This window comes from Chanodichthys erythropterus, chromosome 14, assembly GCF_024489055.1.
Source record: "Chanodichthys erythropterus isolate Z2021 chromosome 14, ASM2448905v1, whole genome shotgun sequence".
NCBI lineage: Eukaryota > Metazoa > Chordata > Actinopteri > Cypriniformes > Xenocyprididae > Chanodichthys > Chanodichthys erythropterus.
The window spans coordinates 43,149,311-43,165,847 of NC_090234.1; the positions used below are offsets into that span (position 1 = coordinate 43,149,311).

At 35.8% G+C, this 16,537-nt stretch overlaps 1 protein-coding gene across 4 annotated transcripts in view; it reads right to left on the reverse strand.

Moving 5' to 3' along the window:
- pde9aa (phosphodiesterase 9aa) overlaps nt 1–15,972 on the reverse strand; it is a 42,513-nt gene extending 26,541 nt beyond the window's left edge. For 2 of the 4 annotated variants that reach the window (XM_067409422.1, XM_067409421.1), the window contains exons 1-6: nt 15,796–15,972; nt 10,186–10,256; nt 10,006–10,083; nt 8,025–8,068; nt 5,109–5,163; nt 4,912–4,982 (exon numbers count right to left, since the gene is read on the reverse strand). In XM_067409422.1, coding sequence (XP_067265523.1) covers nt 4,912–4,982; nt 5,109–5,163; nt 8,025–8,068; nt 10,006–10,083; nt 10,186–10,256; nt 15,796–15,858 — 382 coding nt within the window. In that variant the 5' untranslated portion in view covers nt 15,859–15,972. Of the gene's footprint in view, nt 1–4,911; nt 4,983–5,108; nt 5,249–5,350; nt 5,451–8,024; nt 8,069–10,005; nt 10,084–10,185; nt 10,257–15,795 lie in introns of those variants that run through there. The other 2 variants (XM_067409425.1, XM_067409424.1) reach the window with 2 other exon arrangements.
- Nucleotides 15,973–16,537: the final 565 nt, after the last annotated feature.

Sequence of the window (16,537 nt, forward strand, 5' to 3'; positions counted from 1 at the left end):
AGTCAGAATTCTGAGATATAAAGTCGCAATTAGGAGTTATAAAGTCAGAATTCTGAGATATAAAGTCGCAATTGCGAGTTATAAAGTCAGAATTCTGAGATATAAAGTCGCAATTGCGAGTTATAAAGCCAGAATTCTGAGATATAAAGTCGCAATTGCGAGTTATAAAGTCAAAATTCTGAGATATAAAGTCGCAATTGCGTGATAAAAAGTCAGAATTCTGAGATATAAAGTCGCAATTGCGTGATAAAAAGTCAGAATTCTGAGATATAAAGTCGCAATTGCGTGATATAAAGTCAAAATTCTGAGATATAAAGTCGCAATTGCGTGATATAAAGTCAGAATTCTGAGATATAAAGTCGCAATTGCGTGATATAAAGTCAAAATTCTGAGATATAAAGTCGCAATTGCGTGATAAAAAGTCAGAATTCTGAGATATAAAGTCGCAATTGCGTGATATAAAGTCAAAATTCTGAGATATAAAGTCGCAATTGCGTGATATAAAGTCAAAATTCTGAGATATAAAGTCGCAATTGCGTGATATAAAGTCAGAATTCTGAGATATAAAGTCGCAATTGCGTGATATAAAGTCAGAATTCTGAGATATAAAGTCGCAATTGCGAGTTATAAAGTCAGAATTCTGAGATATAAAGTCGCAATTGCGTGATATAAAGTCAGAATTCTGAGATATAAAGTCGCAATTGCGAGTTATAAAGTCAGAATTCTGAGATATAAAGTCGCAATTGCGAGTTATAAAGTCAGAATTCTGAGATATAAAGTCGCAATTGCGTGATATAAAGTCAGAATTCTGAGATATAAAGTCGCAATTAGGAGTTATAAAGTCAGAATTCTGAGATATAAAGTCGCAATTGCGAGTTATAAAGTCAGAATTCTGAGATATAAAGTCGCAATTGCGAGTTATAAAGCCAGAATTCTGAGATATAAAGTCGCAATTGCGAGTTATAAAGTCAAAATTCTGAGATATAAAGTCGCAATTGCGTGATAAAAAGTCAGAATTCTGAGATATAAAGTCGCAATTGCGTGATAAAAAGTCAGAATTCTGAGATATAAAGTCGCAATTGCGTGATATAAAGTCAAAATTCTGAGATATAAAGTCGCAATTGCGTGATATAAAGTCAGAATTCTGAGATATAAAGTCGCAATTGCGTGATATAAAGTCAAAATTCTGAGATATAAAGTCGCAATTGCGTGATATAAAGTCAGAATTCTGAGATATAAAGTCGCAATTGCGTGATATAAAGTCAGAATTCTGAGATATAAAGTCGCAATTGCGTGATATAAAGTCAGAATTCTGAGATATAAAGTCGCAATTAGGAGTTATAAAGTCAAAATTCTGAGATATAAAGTCGCAATTGCGTGATATAAAGTCAAAATTCTGAGATATAAAGTCGCAATTGCGTGATATAAAGTCAGAATTCTGAGATATAAAGTCGCAATTGCGTGATATAAAGTCAGAATTCTGAGATATAAAGTCGCAATTGCGTGATATAAAGTCTGAATTCTGAGATATAAAGTCGCAATTGCGTGATATAAAGTCAAAATTCTGAGATATAAAGTCGCAATTGCGTGATATAAAGTCAGAATTCTGAGATATAAAGTCGCAATTAGGAGTTATAAAGTCAGAATTCTGAGATATAAAGTCGCAATTGCGTGATATAAAGTCAAAATTCTGAGATATAAAGTCGCATTCTGGACTCTGACTTCTGACTTTGTTTCTCGCAATTGCGACTTTAAAGTCAGAATTCTGACTTTTTATCACGCAATTGCGACTTTTTATCTCAGAATTCTGACTTTATATCACGCAAATGCGACTTTATATCTCAGAATTCTGACTTTATATCACGCAATTGCGACTTTATATCTCAGAATTCAGATTTTATAACTCGCAATTCTGACTTTATATCACGCAATTGCGACTTTATATCTCAGAGTTCTGACTTTATAACTCGCAATTCTGACTTTATATCTCAGAATTCTGACTTTATAACTCGCAATTCTGACTTTATATCACGCAATTGCGACTTTATATCTCAGAATTCTGACTTTATATCACGCAATTGCGACTTTATATCTCAGAATTCTGACTTTATAACTCGCAATTCTGACTTTATATCACGCAATTGCGACTTTATATCTCAGAATTCTGACTTTATATCACACAATTGCGACTTTATATCTCAGAATTCTGACTTTATAACTCGCAATTCTGACTTTATATCACGCAATTGCGACTTTATATCTCAGAATTCTGACTTTATATCACGCAATTGCGACTTTATATTTCAGAATTCTGACTTAATAACTCGCAATTCTGACTTTATATCACGCAATTGCGACTTTATATCATGCAGTTGCGACTTTATATCTCAGAATTCTGACTTTTTATCACGCAATTGCGACTTTATATCTCAGAATTCTGACTTTATATCATGCAATTGCGACTTTATATCTCAGAATTCTGACTTTTTATCACGCAATTGCGACTTTATATCTCAGAATTGTGACTTTATATCACGCAATTGCGACTTTATATCTCAGAATTCTGACTTTATAACTCGCAATTCTGACTTTATATCACACAATTGCGACTTTATATCTCAGAATTCTGACTTTATATCACGCAATTGCGACTTTATATCTCAGAATTCTGACTTTATAACTCGCAATTCTGACTTTATATCATGCAATTGCGACTTTATATCTCAGAATTCTGACTTTTTATCACGCAATTGCGACTTTATATCTCAGAATTCTGACTTTATATCATGCAATTGCGACTTTATATCTCAGAATTCTGACTTTTTATCACGCAATTGCGACTTTATATCTCAGAATTCTGACTTTATATCATGCAATTGCGACTTTATATCTCAGAATTCTGACTTTTTATCACGCAATTGCGACTTTATATCTCAGAATTCTGACTTTATAACACGCAATTGTGAGTTAAAAAGGCAGAATTCTGAGATAAAAAGTCGCAATTCATCTTTTTTCAATTTTTTTTTAATTTATTTATTTATTTTTTAGTGGAGGTTTTTTTTTTGTTTTTTTTGTGGCGGAAATGGGCTTCCATAAGCACAGGCAGCAAAATATAACATCTGAAAGAAAAGAAGAAAAGAAAAGAAAAGAAAAGAAAAGAAAAGAAAAGAAAAGAAAAGAAAAGAAAAGAAAAGAAAAGAAAAGAAAAAAGAAAACTGGGGGGAAAAAATAGCTCCACTTGCTTTGTACAGAAATGCATGGAGACATGCAAATATTTAAACAAATTTGAACTCATGACAGGGAGTATGTTTGCTTTCATGTGCTGGACAATACTGCCACTTGTAATTAGGAAATAATTTAATAAAAAAAGGATGCATTACATTAATCAAACGTGAGAGTAAAGACATTTATACTGTTTTCAACATTGATAAAAATCAGAAATGTTTCTTGAGGATCAAATCAGCATATTAGAATGATTTCTGAAGAGAAGATCAGAGAAATAAATTACATTTTAAAATATATTCAAATAGAAAACAGTTATTTAAATTGTAATAAAATTTCACAATATTGGTGTTTTTACTGTATTTGATAACTGCAGCCTTGGTGAGTATAAGAGAGTTTGTTCAAAAACATTTTAAAAATCTTACGACCACAAACTTTTGAATGGTGGTATATTAATATGGATGTCATCACAAAATCAGCATCCTTGCACCTAAGGGTGCTTATAGGAACAAAAGGAGCAAAGAAACAGCTGAATAATAAACTGTGACCTGGTTTTATATGTCAATTTACAGGCTCTGTTGATAGTCTGATGGTACACGGCTCTCTGCACGTGACACTTCAGCTGAGTACAGAGCCTTCTAAAATATACAGTGTGGAAGGCTAATGAATAACTTTCCTTTCCAAATACAGTTGTAAAGAAACTAGAAGTGCCTTGTAAATGTGAGATATGCGAGTGACCAAAAATATAAAATTAAATCTACACCAAATAATATAAAGTAATAAATATTGTCCACATATTATCTTATCAAAGTGACTAAATAGAACTAAGCAAACAGAAAAGGAAGAAGTAACCTATGAGCTGGAGAGGTCCCATAATATCCATACAGTGCTATCACAATTATTAGCCTTCTTAAAGGCATTAACCCCAGGTCACTCACTTTGGATGAAAAGAGTTTGCAACAAAAGTAAGCGTAGTGTAATCAAAACTTCAAATGAGCAAGAGGTACAAAACACATCAACAGAAAGTCCGAGAGATGGATCTCATGAAACCTGTAAAGAACATGTCCATCAGGCATCAAATTTGAAATGAGCTCTTTATATGCATAAAACTAAAATTTCTCAGTTTAAACATTTGTTATGTTATCTATGTGAGTAAAACATCGGCTCATGTGATTTGAAAGTCTTTTAGTTTTCATTTTAATCAAATTGTAAACAGTCGTGAAGTTAGTTTCAATCCACCTACTAGTATGCAGTTTCGGATGCAGAGAGTGTTCTGGATTCTGTTTACTTTCTTGAAGTTCTCCATTAATAACAATGACAATAATGTAGCAAAAACACTAGACACAACATGTTCATCTGTTAATGACAAAGTGAATTGTGTCAACTAGAGGATCATCTGCTAGTGTTATATCTATAGGATATAGTGCACAATAAATTGGCTGTTTGAGTTATATATCAATTGTGGTATGGAAGGCTTCTTACATAAATCAAACACAAAACATATCTACTTCCTCGTACCTGCATTAGGTACACCAGAACATTACCTATAATGCACTGCTGTTGCACTAAATAACAACTGTGAGCAGATTTTATCATGTTTGTCAAGTTTAGCTTTTCCATTCTAGCATGCCCTCTGTCCATCAGCAAAACACTAGACAAGATATTGAGTGAAAACAGTTTAAAACTCACACTCCACTCTCTTCTCCAGCATGGCTAGGCGATTTGTCACCTCAGTCTTCAGTTCGTTGATTTTAAATGCTCTTGGGGAGGCAGACCAGTGCAGATGGAGAGAAACATACAAAGATCATTCATCCTTGAAATACCAAAATGATTCAAAATTCAATCAAAGGAAGGTCATTATGGATTAGCAGAGATGGTGGAAATACCTGGAGAACTGCTCTGCCACCTGGGTCAGAACATTCTGGAAAAGCTCCTCTTTATCTGAGAGATGAGAAAACAATCCATATCCATAATCATGGCCAAACACTGATTTCACAGTTTGATATATCTGTTTCGTCCTGTCAGCCTAAATAAAATAAGCAATAAATGTACAATGAATGAAGCATTCTGCAACAAACAGTAAATATTCAGTAACAGTAAATAGTCAGGACAGTCCTGGCAATCTCACCTGCTCTTGTATCAGAGAAACGGTGACTTCTTACACAACGCTGGACACTTACAATTATACAGAGTGGGACTTCATAAACATACACACTTTCATATGTAGCTCCTCTCATTGTATGGGCCAAATCTCAGCCTAATAAAAGAACCTGGTAAACTTCCTATTGGCTGGCTGTCATTGCCAAGGGCTCAAGGTTTGGATGGTTGGCATGGCCTGTTAACCGCTGCTTGTAGACTAAGGGTGTGTTCACACTCGTAGTTCAGATCTCTTGGTTCTTTTTCTTTCATTATTTCATTAGAATGATTTCTGAAGGATCATGTGACACTGAAGACTAGAGTAATGATGCTGAAAATTCAGCTTTGCCATAACAGGGATAAATTACAAATTTTAAATTACATTAAAATAGAAATAAAATTAAATTGTAATAATGTTGCACAATATTACCATAGAACAATTCTATATAAAAACAAGTGTCGATTTAACATTAAAATGTAATGTCTAATGTAAAAATGTAATGTGTAATGTGTAATGTTTTAATAACATACATGATAGAAAAGATAAAAGAATAATTTATGCAATTTTATATTATTTATTTGAAAGAATTAAAAAAAAAGTTTTATGTCTATCCTTGTATTGTTCATCTGGTTAAGTTTGATATCGCATTTAGAAAGTAATTAGTAATGAGTAATGAATTACTTTTTTAGAGTAAACTAAAACCCAATACTGATTATAGTAGATGTTTTGCTAGTGTCTGGATATGTATTTTTTGGAGGGCTCTCAAATGTATGCAATGGACTTATTGCAGTATGTTTTTCAGTGTCTCACACCAGCCAAGCCACAGCCTTTGAGATTAATGGTTATGAGATTAACAAATAGCTTTCTCAATTTGTTAGATCTTTGTCATTTCACACACACTCTCTCTCTCATTTCCAAACTAAAGTCAGGTCACATCAGCATAAGCTCTGCTCACAGGCTATACAGGCTATTACTGCCTCCAGTCCTCCAGTACAGTACTTGCATGCTTGGAAGTCATAATTATGATTTGATGTTTTCAGGTGTTTTTGTTCAGAATTAAATGTGCAATTTCATATTTCTTTCTCTCTTTTGCACTTTTTTTTTTTTTTTTACTAATGTGACAGAAACCATAATTGAAAAAAAAAAAAAAAAAAAAAAAAATTAATTTTACTCTAGTTTGGCTCAGGTCCCATTCGATTATATGGAGAGGGCGGGGTTTATGGCCTATACTGCAGCCAGCCACCAGATGGTGATCAAAATGCTTAAATTCTCAGGAAGTGTGCAACACACTTGCATCATATTAAAGGCCCTCTGAAATGCCTTGAAACGCGCAGCTTTATTCACTGTGTTGACGTAATTTCCAATGAAACAGGAAGAAAAATAGCCAATAGCCTAGATCACAGCTCGACCATAGCCACTGAGCTGATAAAACCCAGTTTTCCTCATAATCTCTAACTGTTTCTCCTACATATTGCTTTAAAACACAGCATTGTTTGTAGAAATCGCGCGTATGATCCGCTCTGTGCTCTCGTGTCTCTGGACTGGAGCAGACTGTACTCGCACATGACAATAACATGAAAACGGACTTAATTCGTGTCAATGGAAAGCATATTTACACTGTCTGAATCGTCCCCTATCCTCTATATAGTGCACTATGTGCCATTCACCATATAGAAACTAGTAAATGTGTTAACAAATGACCGATTTTAGCCTCAGCTTTAGCATGTGTTTATAGTGTAGGAGGGGCGGGACTTCAGATTCTAAAGAGGACTTGATTGGACAGAAGATATGATGAGAAGCTGAAGTCCGCAGTGATGTCATAAAAATCTGTGATCCATTTTAGCGGAAGTGAGAGACGTAAATTTTGAATGCTTACATCTCCTAAATGTGAATTTTGTCATTGTTTTGGAACACATCGGTTTATTCATAACCTTAAGGCTAATATATTCATACTAAAAGCTAAAAAAATGAAATTTTGATTTCAGGGGGACTTTAACTAAAAAACAATGTCTGAAAAACATTACATTCAGTTTGCACTTAAGTATATTATTTCCATGCATTTTTACTTTACCAATAGACATTTGTGCTCTGATACTGCAGATTTTCGAAAAATAGTCTATGCTATAGAAAATGTGCATACTAATATGCATATACTGCAGAAACTGTATCACAGTAGTATGTATAAAAAATACCTACAGTATAACTGATGGGATATTGAAAAGCAAATCAGAAAACTATATGATGTTGATAATACATTTACTGAGAAATAGCCTTGGAATGCAGATGAATCAGAGAATCTGTCCAAAAAAAAGGAGTTTGCTTTGAAATCAATAAAAAGTTCTAATCACTTCTCTGCTCATGATAACAGAGATAGATTGAAAAGACTGCAGTCCACCCCCGCTGCAGGAGTGTTCCCACAATGATAAATGGAGTCGCTCTTGTGCTCACACGCAGCTTTCCACACACTCCATTTATGGAGATTTGAGAACATATGAGTGATCACTCTAGAGCTCTTTCAGTCTTCGTAATAAAACAAACTCCATTTTCCCATTTCAGTCGGAATGTAAACAATATCAGTGAAAGCACAGTGTTGAACGTGATTCAAACATACATAAACATTTAGGGTATGTGAAATGACATTACATGCAGAACATCTGACATTTACCTGCAAGTTGTCCGCCAGTTATGGGCACCACTTTGTACGGCGACCTTCAGAAACACCAGGACACACAAACACAGTTACAAAGCAGTTGGCGCCACACTAAAATACGTCCCCTCTGCCTAAATGACAGTCATCTCCTCATGATAGATGCAGTTTTCTGCAGCATTACTATCCAAGATGTCTACTCCTCTGGCAGTCGATTGTGATTGTGACTGGTGAATGGACACACTTAGACTCTCAAAGAGTAACTTCCCCTTTATCTTTATCTGGCCGCCATCCATTGTTTGTCTAGCATGTAGGGCAGATCTCCATATAACCAACAGATAAGGCACAGACAGTAGGCTACTTTACTGGGCGTCTCACCTCTGAATGTTTGAACTGTGTCTTTATTTTTTAGGAGTGTCCATTTTTTCCCTGAGTATGTCTGCAAATTGGTGTTAGATTGATTCATTGGTTTCACATTATACAGTCTCCAACATTTGGTATTTGCTGTTAACAAAAACAGGGACTGCATGCTAAGACAGTTCAAATACTCCCAAAAGTATGGCAATTTTAGGAGTACATTTCTATGACTTAAGGTCACTTTTCAGAACTAACCTGTAGAAAAAAGGCCTATATAGAAAAGTAATAAAATGAACCAAATGGTGGACCCTTTGCTTTTAAAGGATTAGTTAACTTCAGAGTTAAAATTTCCTGATAATTTACTCACCCCCATGTCATCCAATATGTTTATGTCTTTCTTTTTCAGTCGAAAAGAAATTATGGATTTAGGATTTTTCTCCATATAGAGGACTTCAGTGGCTACCAAATTGCAGTTTCAATGCAGCTTCAAAGAGCTCTACACAATCCCAGCAGAGGAAATAAGGGTCTTATCTAGCAAAACAATCTGTCATTTTCTAAATAAAAATTAACATTTATATATTTTTTATCCACAAATGCTCATCTTGCACTGCTCTGCATTCCGCCACACATTACATAAGCATGTTGGAAAGGTCACGCGTGATGTAGGCAGAAGTAATGATCCAGTGTCTACTAAGCAAACGTGCAAAGACTAAGCCAAACGCCTCTTAACACAAAAAGGTAAAGGCAGGAACACACCAAGCTGATGCCGACGAACTAGTGGCGACGAAAGCAGACCAGAGTTGGGTCCAAAGTTGGCCTGACACACCAAGCCGACGCTCGACAGCTGGCGGCCAAGTAGCACCTGAAATTCATTCCCGTACCAGCAGGTGGCAGTATCTGAACAGCCAATCAGAATTATCAGATGGCCCGACGGACCGACGAGCTCCAACGGCAATTCAACATGTCGAATCGGCCAGAAAAAAAAGCCGCCGAGGAACAACTTCAGCCGACGGTGTGGAACACACTGAAAAAACTTAGTCGGCCGACGAACAAATGGCCAAACGTCGGCTTGGTGTGTTCCTGCCTTAAAACAATGATGTTGGACAATTTTTCAATGATATTCAACTTACGGAACAAACGCTGCGCCAGTTCCGTTTTTTTCCGTAAGTAGAACAGGGAAGGTGTAGGACATACAGCGTAAGCTTTTTAAAGAATACGAAAATGACCGTTCATTTCGCTAGATAAGACCCTTATCCCTCGTCTGGTATCGTTTAAAGCTCTTTGAAGCTGCACTAAAACTGTAATTTTGACCTTCAACCGTCTGGAGGCCTTTGAAGTCCATTATAAGGAGAATTATCCTGGAATGTTTTCATCAAAAACCTTAATTTCTTTTCGACTGAAGAAAGAAAGACATGGACATCTTGGATGACATGGGGGTGAGTAAATGATCAGGAAATTTGTATTCTGAAGTGAACTAATCCTTTAAATCGGTCTGAAGAGATTCTGACTAATTGAAATGTTGTTTAGGCCTACACATTTGTGTGTCATGCTGATTCAGAAGTTAACTGCATGTGTTTAAGCCATTTTTAAAGTTAAAAAGTATTGAATTTATGTTTATAAATGGGATGGAGGACTAAATTACCTCTCTGAGTTGTTTGGCATTGTGGGGTCGATGGAGACCATTGCTCCTGTTGAGTCCAGAAGGGAAATGGTTGTGTTCCTGTCAGCAGCAGACACATTCTCTAAATATGGGAGCACTTCAAAAGTGGAAACACTTTAACTGCGCGCACACACACACACACACACATGCATCATACTGTACCTGGAGAGCCCTGTGGCAGTGCAGAATAACTCCTTTATATCACACGGGCTGCAGAAACGGCTGAAAACCACCTAAAAGAAACACAAAGCCTGTTCAGTGTCTCTAAAACAAACTGATCTTCTTCAGTTAGGGCCACTTTTAACGACTTAAAATCTTGGAAAAATGAAATTTCTTCATGCTACATTAAAGATAAAAAGATCTGATCATGGGATTTTGCACTGACGCTGCAATTTTGATGGGATGAGAACAAAATTTGACTGAATTGAGCTAGATAATGTCACTAACTTCAACACTGCAAAATCGATATTGTTAAGGCATCTTTACACAGCCGAGTTAAGCTGGCTCTGTGCCTGCTCAAAATTTTGTGTCAATATGCAATGCTGCATAAAAGAAGACCTAAAATATACCACTTCAGCCCATAGTATCAAAGGCCAGCCAAAATCACGCCTGTTACCTCAAAAATTCATTTAAAATTTTGTATAAAATTGTAAAATTGTTGTTATTTTCAACATTTATTATAATTATTGGTTTCTGTGCCACTTTTTCTGTGTAAAGATGCCTTTATGAACCACTGAAATGAACCAACATTGAACTGACTTCATATTTGATCATCAACAGTTATTTTTATGTTTGTTAAAAGGATAGTTCACCCAAAAATAAAAATTTGATGTTTATCTGCTTATCCCCAGCGCATCCAAGATGTAGGTGACTTTGTTTCTTCAGTAGAACACAAATGATGATTTTTAACTCCAACCGTTGCCGTCTGTCAGTAAAATAATGCATATCAATTAGGGCTGTAACGATATGCGATATGAAATCGAAATCGCGATACGCAGGTCCACGAACCTGTATCGCGATTTGAGAAGGCAGAATCGCGACACACCCCTTCCAACTCCCAGAGTTATCCTTCCTGTCCAGATCCAATGCTACCACATTTTTAAATTACTATAAGTATTAGGGGTGTAACGATTTATCGTAGATGGTGTGTCTCAATCAGTTCTAGTTCAGTAAGTGTTTCGGGCACACATTGAATCTTGCAAGCAGGTTTAAACGTTTCTCATGTCAGTCTCTTGCATGGTCGCGTGAGAAAAGTCGTGGCTTTCTTTCACCGCAGTGCACAGCAACAGCTGTGCTCACAGAAAAGCAAAAGACGCTTGCGATGCTTTGCTTTAAGTTCTGTGGCCCGTTCACATATTGCGTCTTTTCCGCGTGCAAGTCAGTTATTATTTTCAAATGTAGCCGCGCGGCAGGCGCGCTCATAATGGGATCAACGCGGTCGCGACGCGCATGCAATTCTCAACTTCTCAGAGTGCCGCAAGCGCACCGCAGGTCGTGTGACAAGAATCAACCGATCAGCTATGGCCTTTCGTAACAAAACATCAAAAGCTCAGCCGAACAGCTGATCATAGCTGTACATGGTGGTTTTTATATCTTATCTCCATCAATATATCTCGTAGTAAAACTAATGCAAGGGCTAGAAATCATTTATCCTTTGCAGAAACGTCCTCTGATCCTCTTGGAGAGCCCAGTTCAAGGTTGCATATAGCAACGACCGACGCCACGGGAGCGCAAGCGCTTTGGAAAGAAGGAGAAGCGGTGCGGCCGCGCCTTCCACGCGTTTTTAGACGCAATATGTGAACGGCCCCTATTCATAATTCTAAGTTCATGTTAAATTAAAAAAAATTTTTTTAGTGACAGACAGCCCTATTCAACTGTTAATTTGAATACAGAAGGTTTTTATTAAAATTTTATATTTATTTATTTTATTGAAATGTGATCTTGTGTGTACAACAAGGACAATTATTGAAATTTGTTAATGTTTTTTTTAATAAATCTTGTTTGAATTTCAGTTTCATTTTGTTCAAAATATCGAGATACGTATCGTATCGTGACCTGAGCGTATCGTTACACCCCTAATATCAATGGGAACACCATCAATAAGAGTCAAAAAAACTTGCATAGACAAATCTAAATGAAACCCTGCGGCTCGTGATGACACATTGATATCCTGAGACACGAAACGATCGGTTTGTGCGAGAAACAGAACAGTATTTATATTATTTTTACCTCTAAAACACCAGTATGTCCAACTGCGATCAGCATTCGCTTAGTGAGGTCTGAACGCGCTCTGACAACGGAAGTAATGTCTAGCACTCATTGAAGCAAAGTGCGAGACATCACTTCCGTCAGCAGAGCGCGTTTTTTGACCTCACTAACCGGATGCTGAACGGACAAATTTGTTGTTTTAGAGGTAAAAAATGACAAACCGATCGTTTCGTGTCTTAGGACATCAATGTGCCGTCACGAGCCACAGGGTTTAATTTGGATTTGTCTGTCTTGTTTTTTTGACTCTTATAGATGGATTTCCCATCCACTCACATTATTTGACTGACAGACGACAACGGTTGGAGTTAAAAATCATCATTTGTGTTCTACTGAAGAAACAAAGTCACCTACATCTTGGATGCGCTGGGGGTAAGCAGATAAACATCAAATTTTCATTTTTGGGTGAACTATCCCTTTAATGTGAAGCTGCTTTGAAACTTGATATAGCACTATATAAGTAAATGTGACTTGACTTTATCCGTTATGATGGTGTCTGGTATTTAATGGTATGATGGTGTGGATTTTTATACAGTATATTTTTTGTGACGGCGATGATGTGTGATGGTAATGACATTTTTCACTTTTTGGAGAAAAATTTGGAGCCTTGGACTTTCCAACACAAGTTACATGTCAATTCAAATGAAATTTAAAAAACTAATATGTTTCTGAATTAAAATGATCAAATACTGAATAGTTCGGTAATGACACCTAATAAAGCTATTTTCAGACCGTGATGTCAAATTATAAAATTAATAACATTCCTTATTTTCAAATGGTCTCTCTGCTGACCAGGCCATCCAAAACGCTGCCCTGTTACTTTTCATTGTCATTCCATCAAATAATAATTATAGAGTTTAACGCTTTTTTAAAAAACTACATTGATTCCTTTAAATGGGGCAAAATCAATGTGACTATGATTATCCTTCTGGTATCTATATATGATGCTGACCATTACAGATGATTGTTTATTGATTATTTGAGACTCTGCACAAAGCCAAGGCCAAGTGCTGTCATCCATCATTTGCATGTAGTGTCAGTCCTGACCCTGAGCACTCTGACCCACTTACAACACATGCAGCAGACACAACAAGACAGCAAAAACAGGTGACAAACACAAAAAAAGACAATGAGGGGGGTGCAGCTGACAGACGAAAGAAAGAAGAGGAAAAAAAGAGAGAGAACGATAATAAGAATTAGAGCTCGAAAGACAGATGAGAATGAGCAAAGGAGTGGGAGAAAGAGAGAGAAGGGGGAATTGTTCCCTAATACAATTGCAGGTTCTGAGTTCAAAGATATGAAAAATGCTTATTAGTGTCTAAAAAAGAGCTTCTAATGGAGCACTTTGTCAAAGATGAAACATAAAACCTACAACTAACAGCCTTGGAGAATAGACACAATAAAATGATGTACCACCAAAACCACGGCGCAAAAATAAATCAGCTTAATTTCAGCCTTGGAGAGAAGTTTCTAGTACCTTCGAGGGACTTTGTGAGATTTTAGAAAAAGGCCTAAAGACATACGGTTGCACTAGACTAAAACAAAATATATGATATTTTACCACTTCTCCTGTAATATACACAGTGTGTGTGTGCAGAAGGTGTGAGTGTTTGGATACATACAGATCTGCTCATTAAAATGTCCTTTTGTTTTTCATCGTGTTCTAGGCTTTTATATGCTGATTATTTTGTTTTGTCCCATTGCCAAAAACTGAACAATGGCAAGCAGATGCGCATTTGTAACTAATAGAACAAAAGCCTGATATTACTCTAATGTATGCAAAACACACTAATTTGTTGCAATGAATTATTTGGTCAAAGTTCGCATTCATTTTTTTGAACTTCTATGTACTTAATTTTTTCATTTAACTGATTATAATGTCCAATCCAGCTCCTGGAGGGCCACTTTCCTGCAGAGTTCAGCTCAAACCCATATTAAACACACCTGAACCAGCTAATCAAGGTCTAATTTGGCATACTAGAAACTTCTAGGCAGGTGTGTTGAGGCAAGTTGGAGCCTAACTCTGCAGGACAGCGGCCCTCAGGACAGAGTTTGGTGGTTATCAGTAAATTTTAAGGGAAAAAGCCATTGTTCAAGTAGACTGCTACATTACATGACTTGATGAAACATGCAGTTATACATTGTAGAAAAATATGCCATCCTGAAACATTGTCACTGTATTTTTACAGTGAATTTCTGGCAACCACAGCAGTTTATCATTATTTCAACTGGATAATTTATAGTGGAACTGCACACCGTAGTAGTTAAGATACTTAATATAAAGTGTGAGCAACAAACATACAGCAGTCAGAAGATAATTGATTGTCACTTGGATACCTGTAAACGAACTGATAATATATCAACCATGCCTGATCTGTTAACATTATTAAAGGAAATCAGACCAGCTGTTCACTTACAACCTCTTGACAGAATTTAGACAGGACTCCTGAAAACATAATACACAGGCTGAGTTTTATAATGCGAGGAATTAAGCATCATATACAGGGTACTCAGTGTGTAAAAACTAATGAAATGTTTTATGAAGGCAAACAGGAGACATTAAAAAGAGGGTGTGAGTAACAGTGGAAGAGGAAATGTACAGTTCACCAATGCAGATCAGTGAAACCTATAATGTAACATCATTAATCTCCAAAGAGCCATATATTCGAATCAATCTGCAAAATTCTGGGTTTTCCATTTTGAAAGGGTGAGTTTGAAAAGATTTTAAACATTCTTTAAGCAAATGTCTTTAAGTGCTAATAAATCGCACTGTGCCCTCTCAAGCTCAATGTAAATATTTTAATATATGTAAGGATACTTTAAAATAACAGCACTGACAGTTTCACAGTTCATTTAGCTTTCTCCTCAAGGTAATGACACTAAAAGTTAATTAAAAACAGAATTTAACATTCTTCTTTAAATTCAAATTTAATTTGATCTAGTTGTCAGTTTTCAACAATATGTTGTTCCATACAAAATCCGTAATAATTAATCTAACAAAATAAAATATAAAGTGATTAATTATATATATATATATATAATTAATCACATTATATTTTATTAGGGATTTTGTATAGAACAACATATTGTTGAAAATGGATAGTTGATAACTAGATAAAATCAAATTTGAATATATATATATATATATATATATATATATATATATATATATATATATATATATATATATATATATATATATATAATATAGGCTAATATAATATTAGATCTATAATAACTGCACAAAACTTTATGTATAGGCTAATAGTTTATCAAAAGAAAAATATCTAAATTCTTAACACACAACAAACCGATTTTAAAGCAATTACTCTTTGTATATCATTCAGTTACAAAAAAAAGAAAAGAAAAACATAACATGATCCGACAGATAATAAAATGGCTTTTAACTTTTTAAAAAACAGTTGATTCTTTCATTTGTGCTGTCTTTTCCTCAACACAATGCGATGCATGTAGTGAGAGAGTTTGCGCGTCACTCGAGCGTTTTACCTTCTGGATCCGTCCATCCACGTCCAGGTATATCATCCGATACGCCGAAGACGCGCTGCCCATCTTGTTCCACTCTCGCTCCGTACGCTGCCCTGGACTACCGGCTTCAGTGACCGACCTAATGTAAAGTTCTGACTGTTTCTATGAATTGGAACAGATTTAATAACGTAGAGACTGTGTTGCTCATTGCCACTGATCTCTCAACTCATCGCCCCCCCTTCACTCCCACTAGTGCACGCGCGAGAAGAGAAGAAAAGCACGCGCTCTCCTTTATGATCTCCATAGTAACCGAGCCCTACAAGGACGCCCGAGGATGCAGTGCCAGTGTGCGAACCCAAAAGGGTCATTGCAGCACTATGAAATATTAAACTCGCATTTTTAAAAAAAAAAAATTTATCGCAAAGGATGTCATAAATGTTAGTTCGTTTTCTAATTTTAAGTGAACATAAATGTAAAAGTAATTCCACTTCTTTTTTTACAGACTTTGCTACGAAAAAAATGTTAATTTATTAAATTAAAATTTTATTGAGACACACTTTCTGTCGGGTCGGGAAATTGCATACACAGCCATGTCATTTGCTGTGAGAAAAGTAGGGTGAATTAAGGGTGATTGGGACAGTTTTTGAATTTCCACATTGTGCAAGGTTTCTTGTCATAAATAAAAAACATCAGCCCAACACATGATACATTTGTGTAATACTGAAGATGTTAACTATCCATTTGAGGAGGAAACAATTGTATA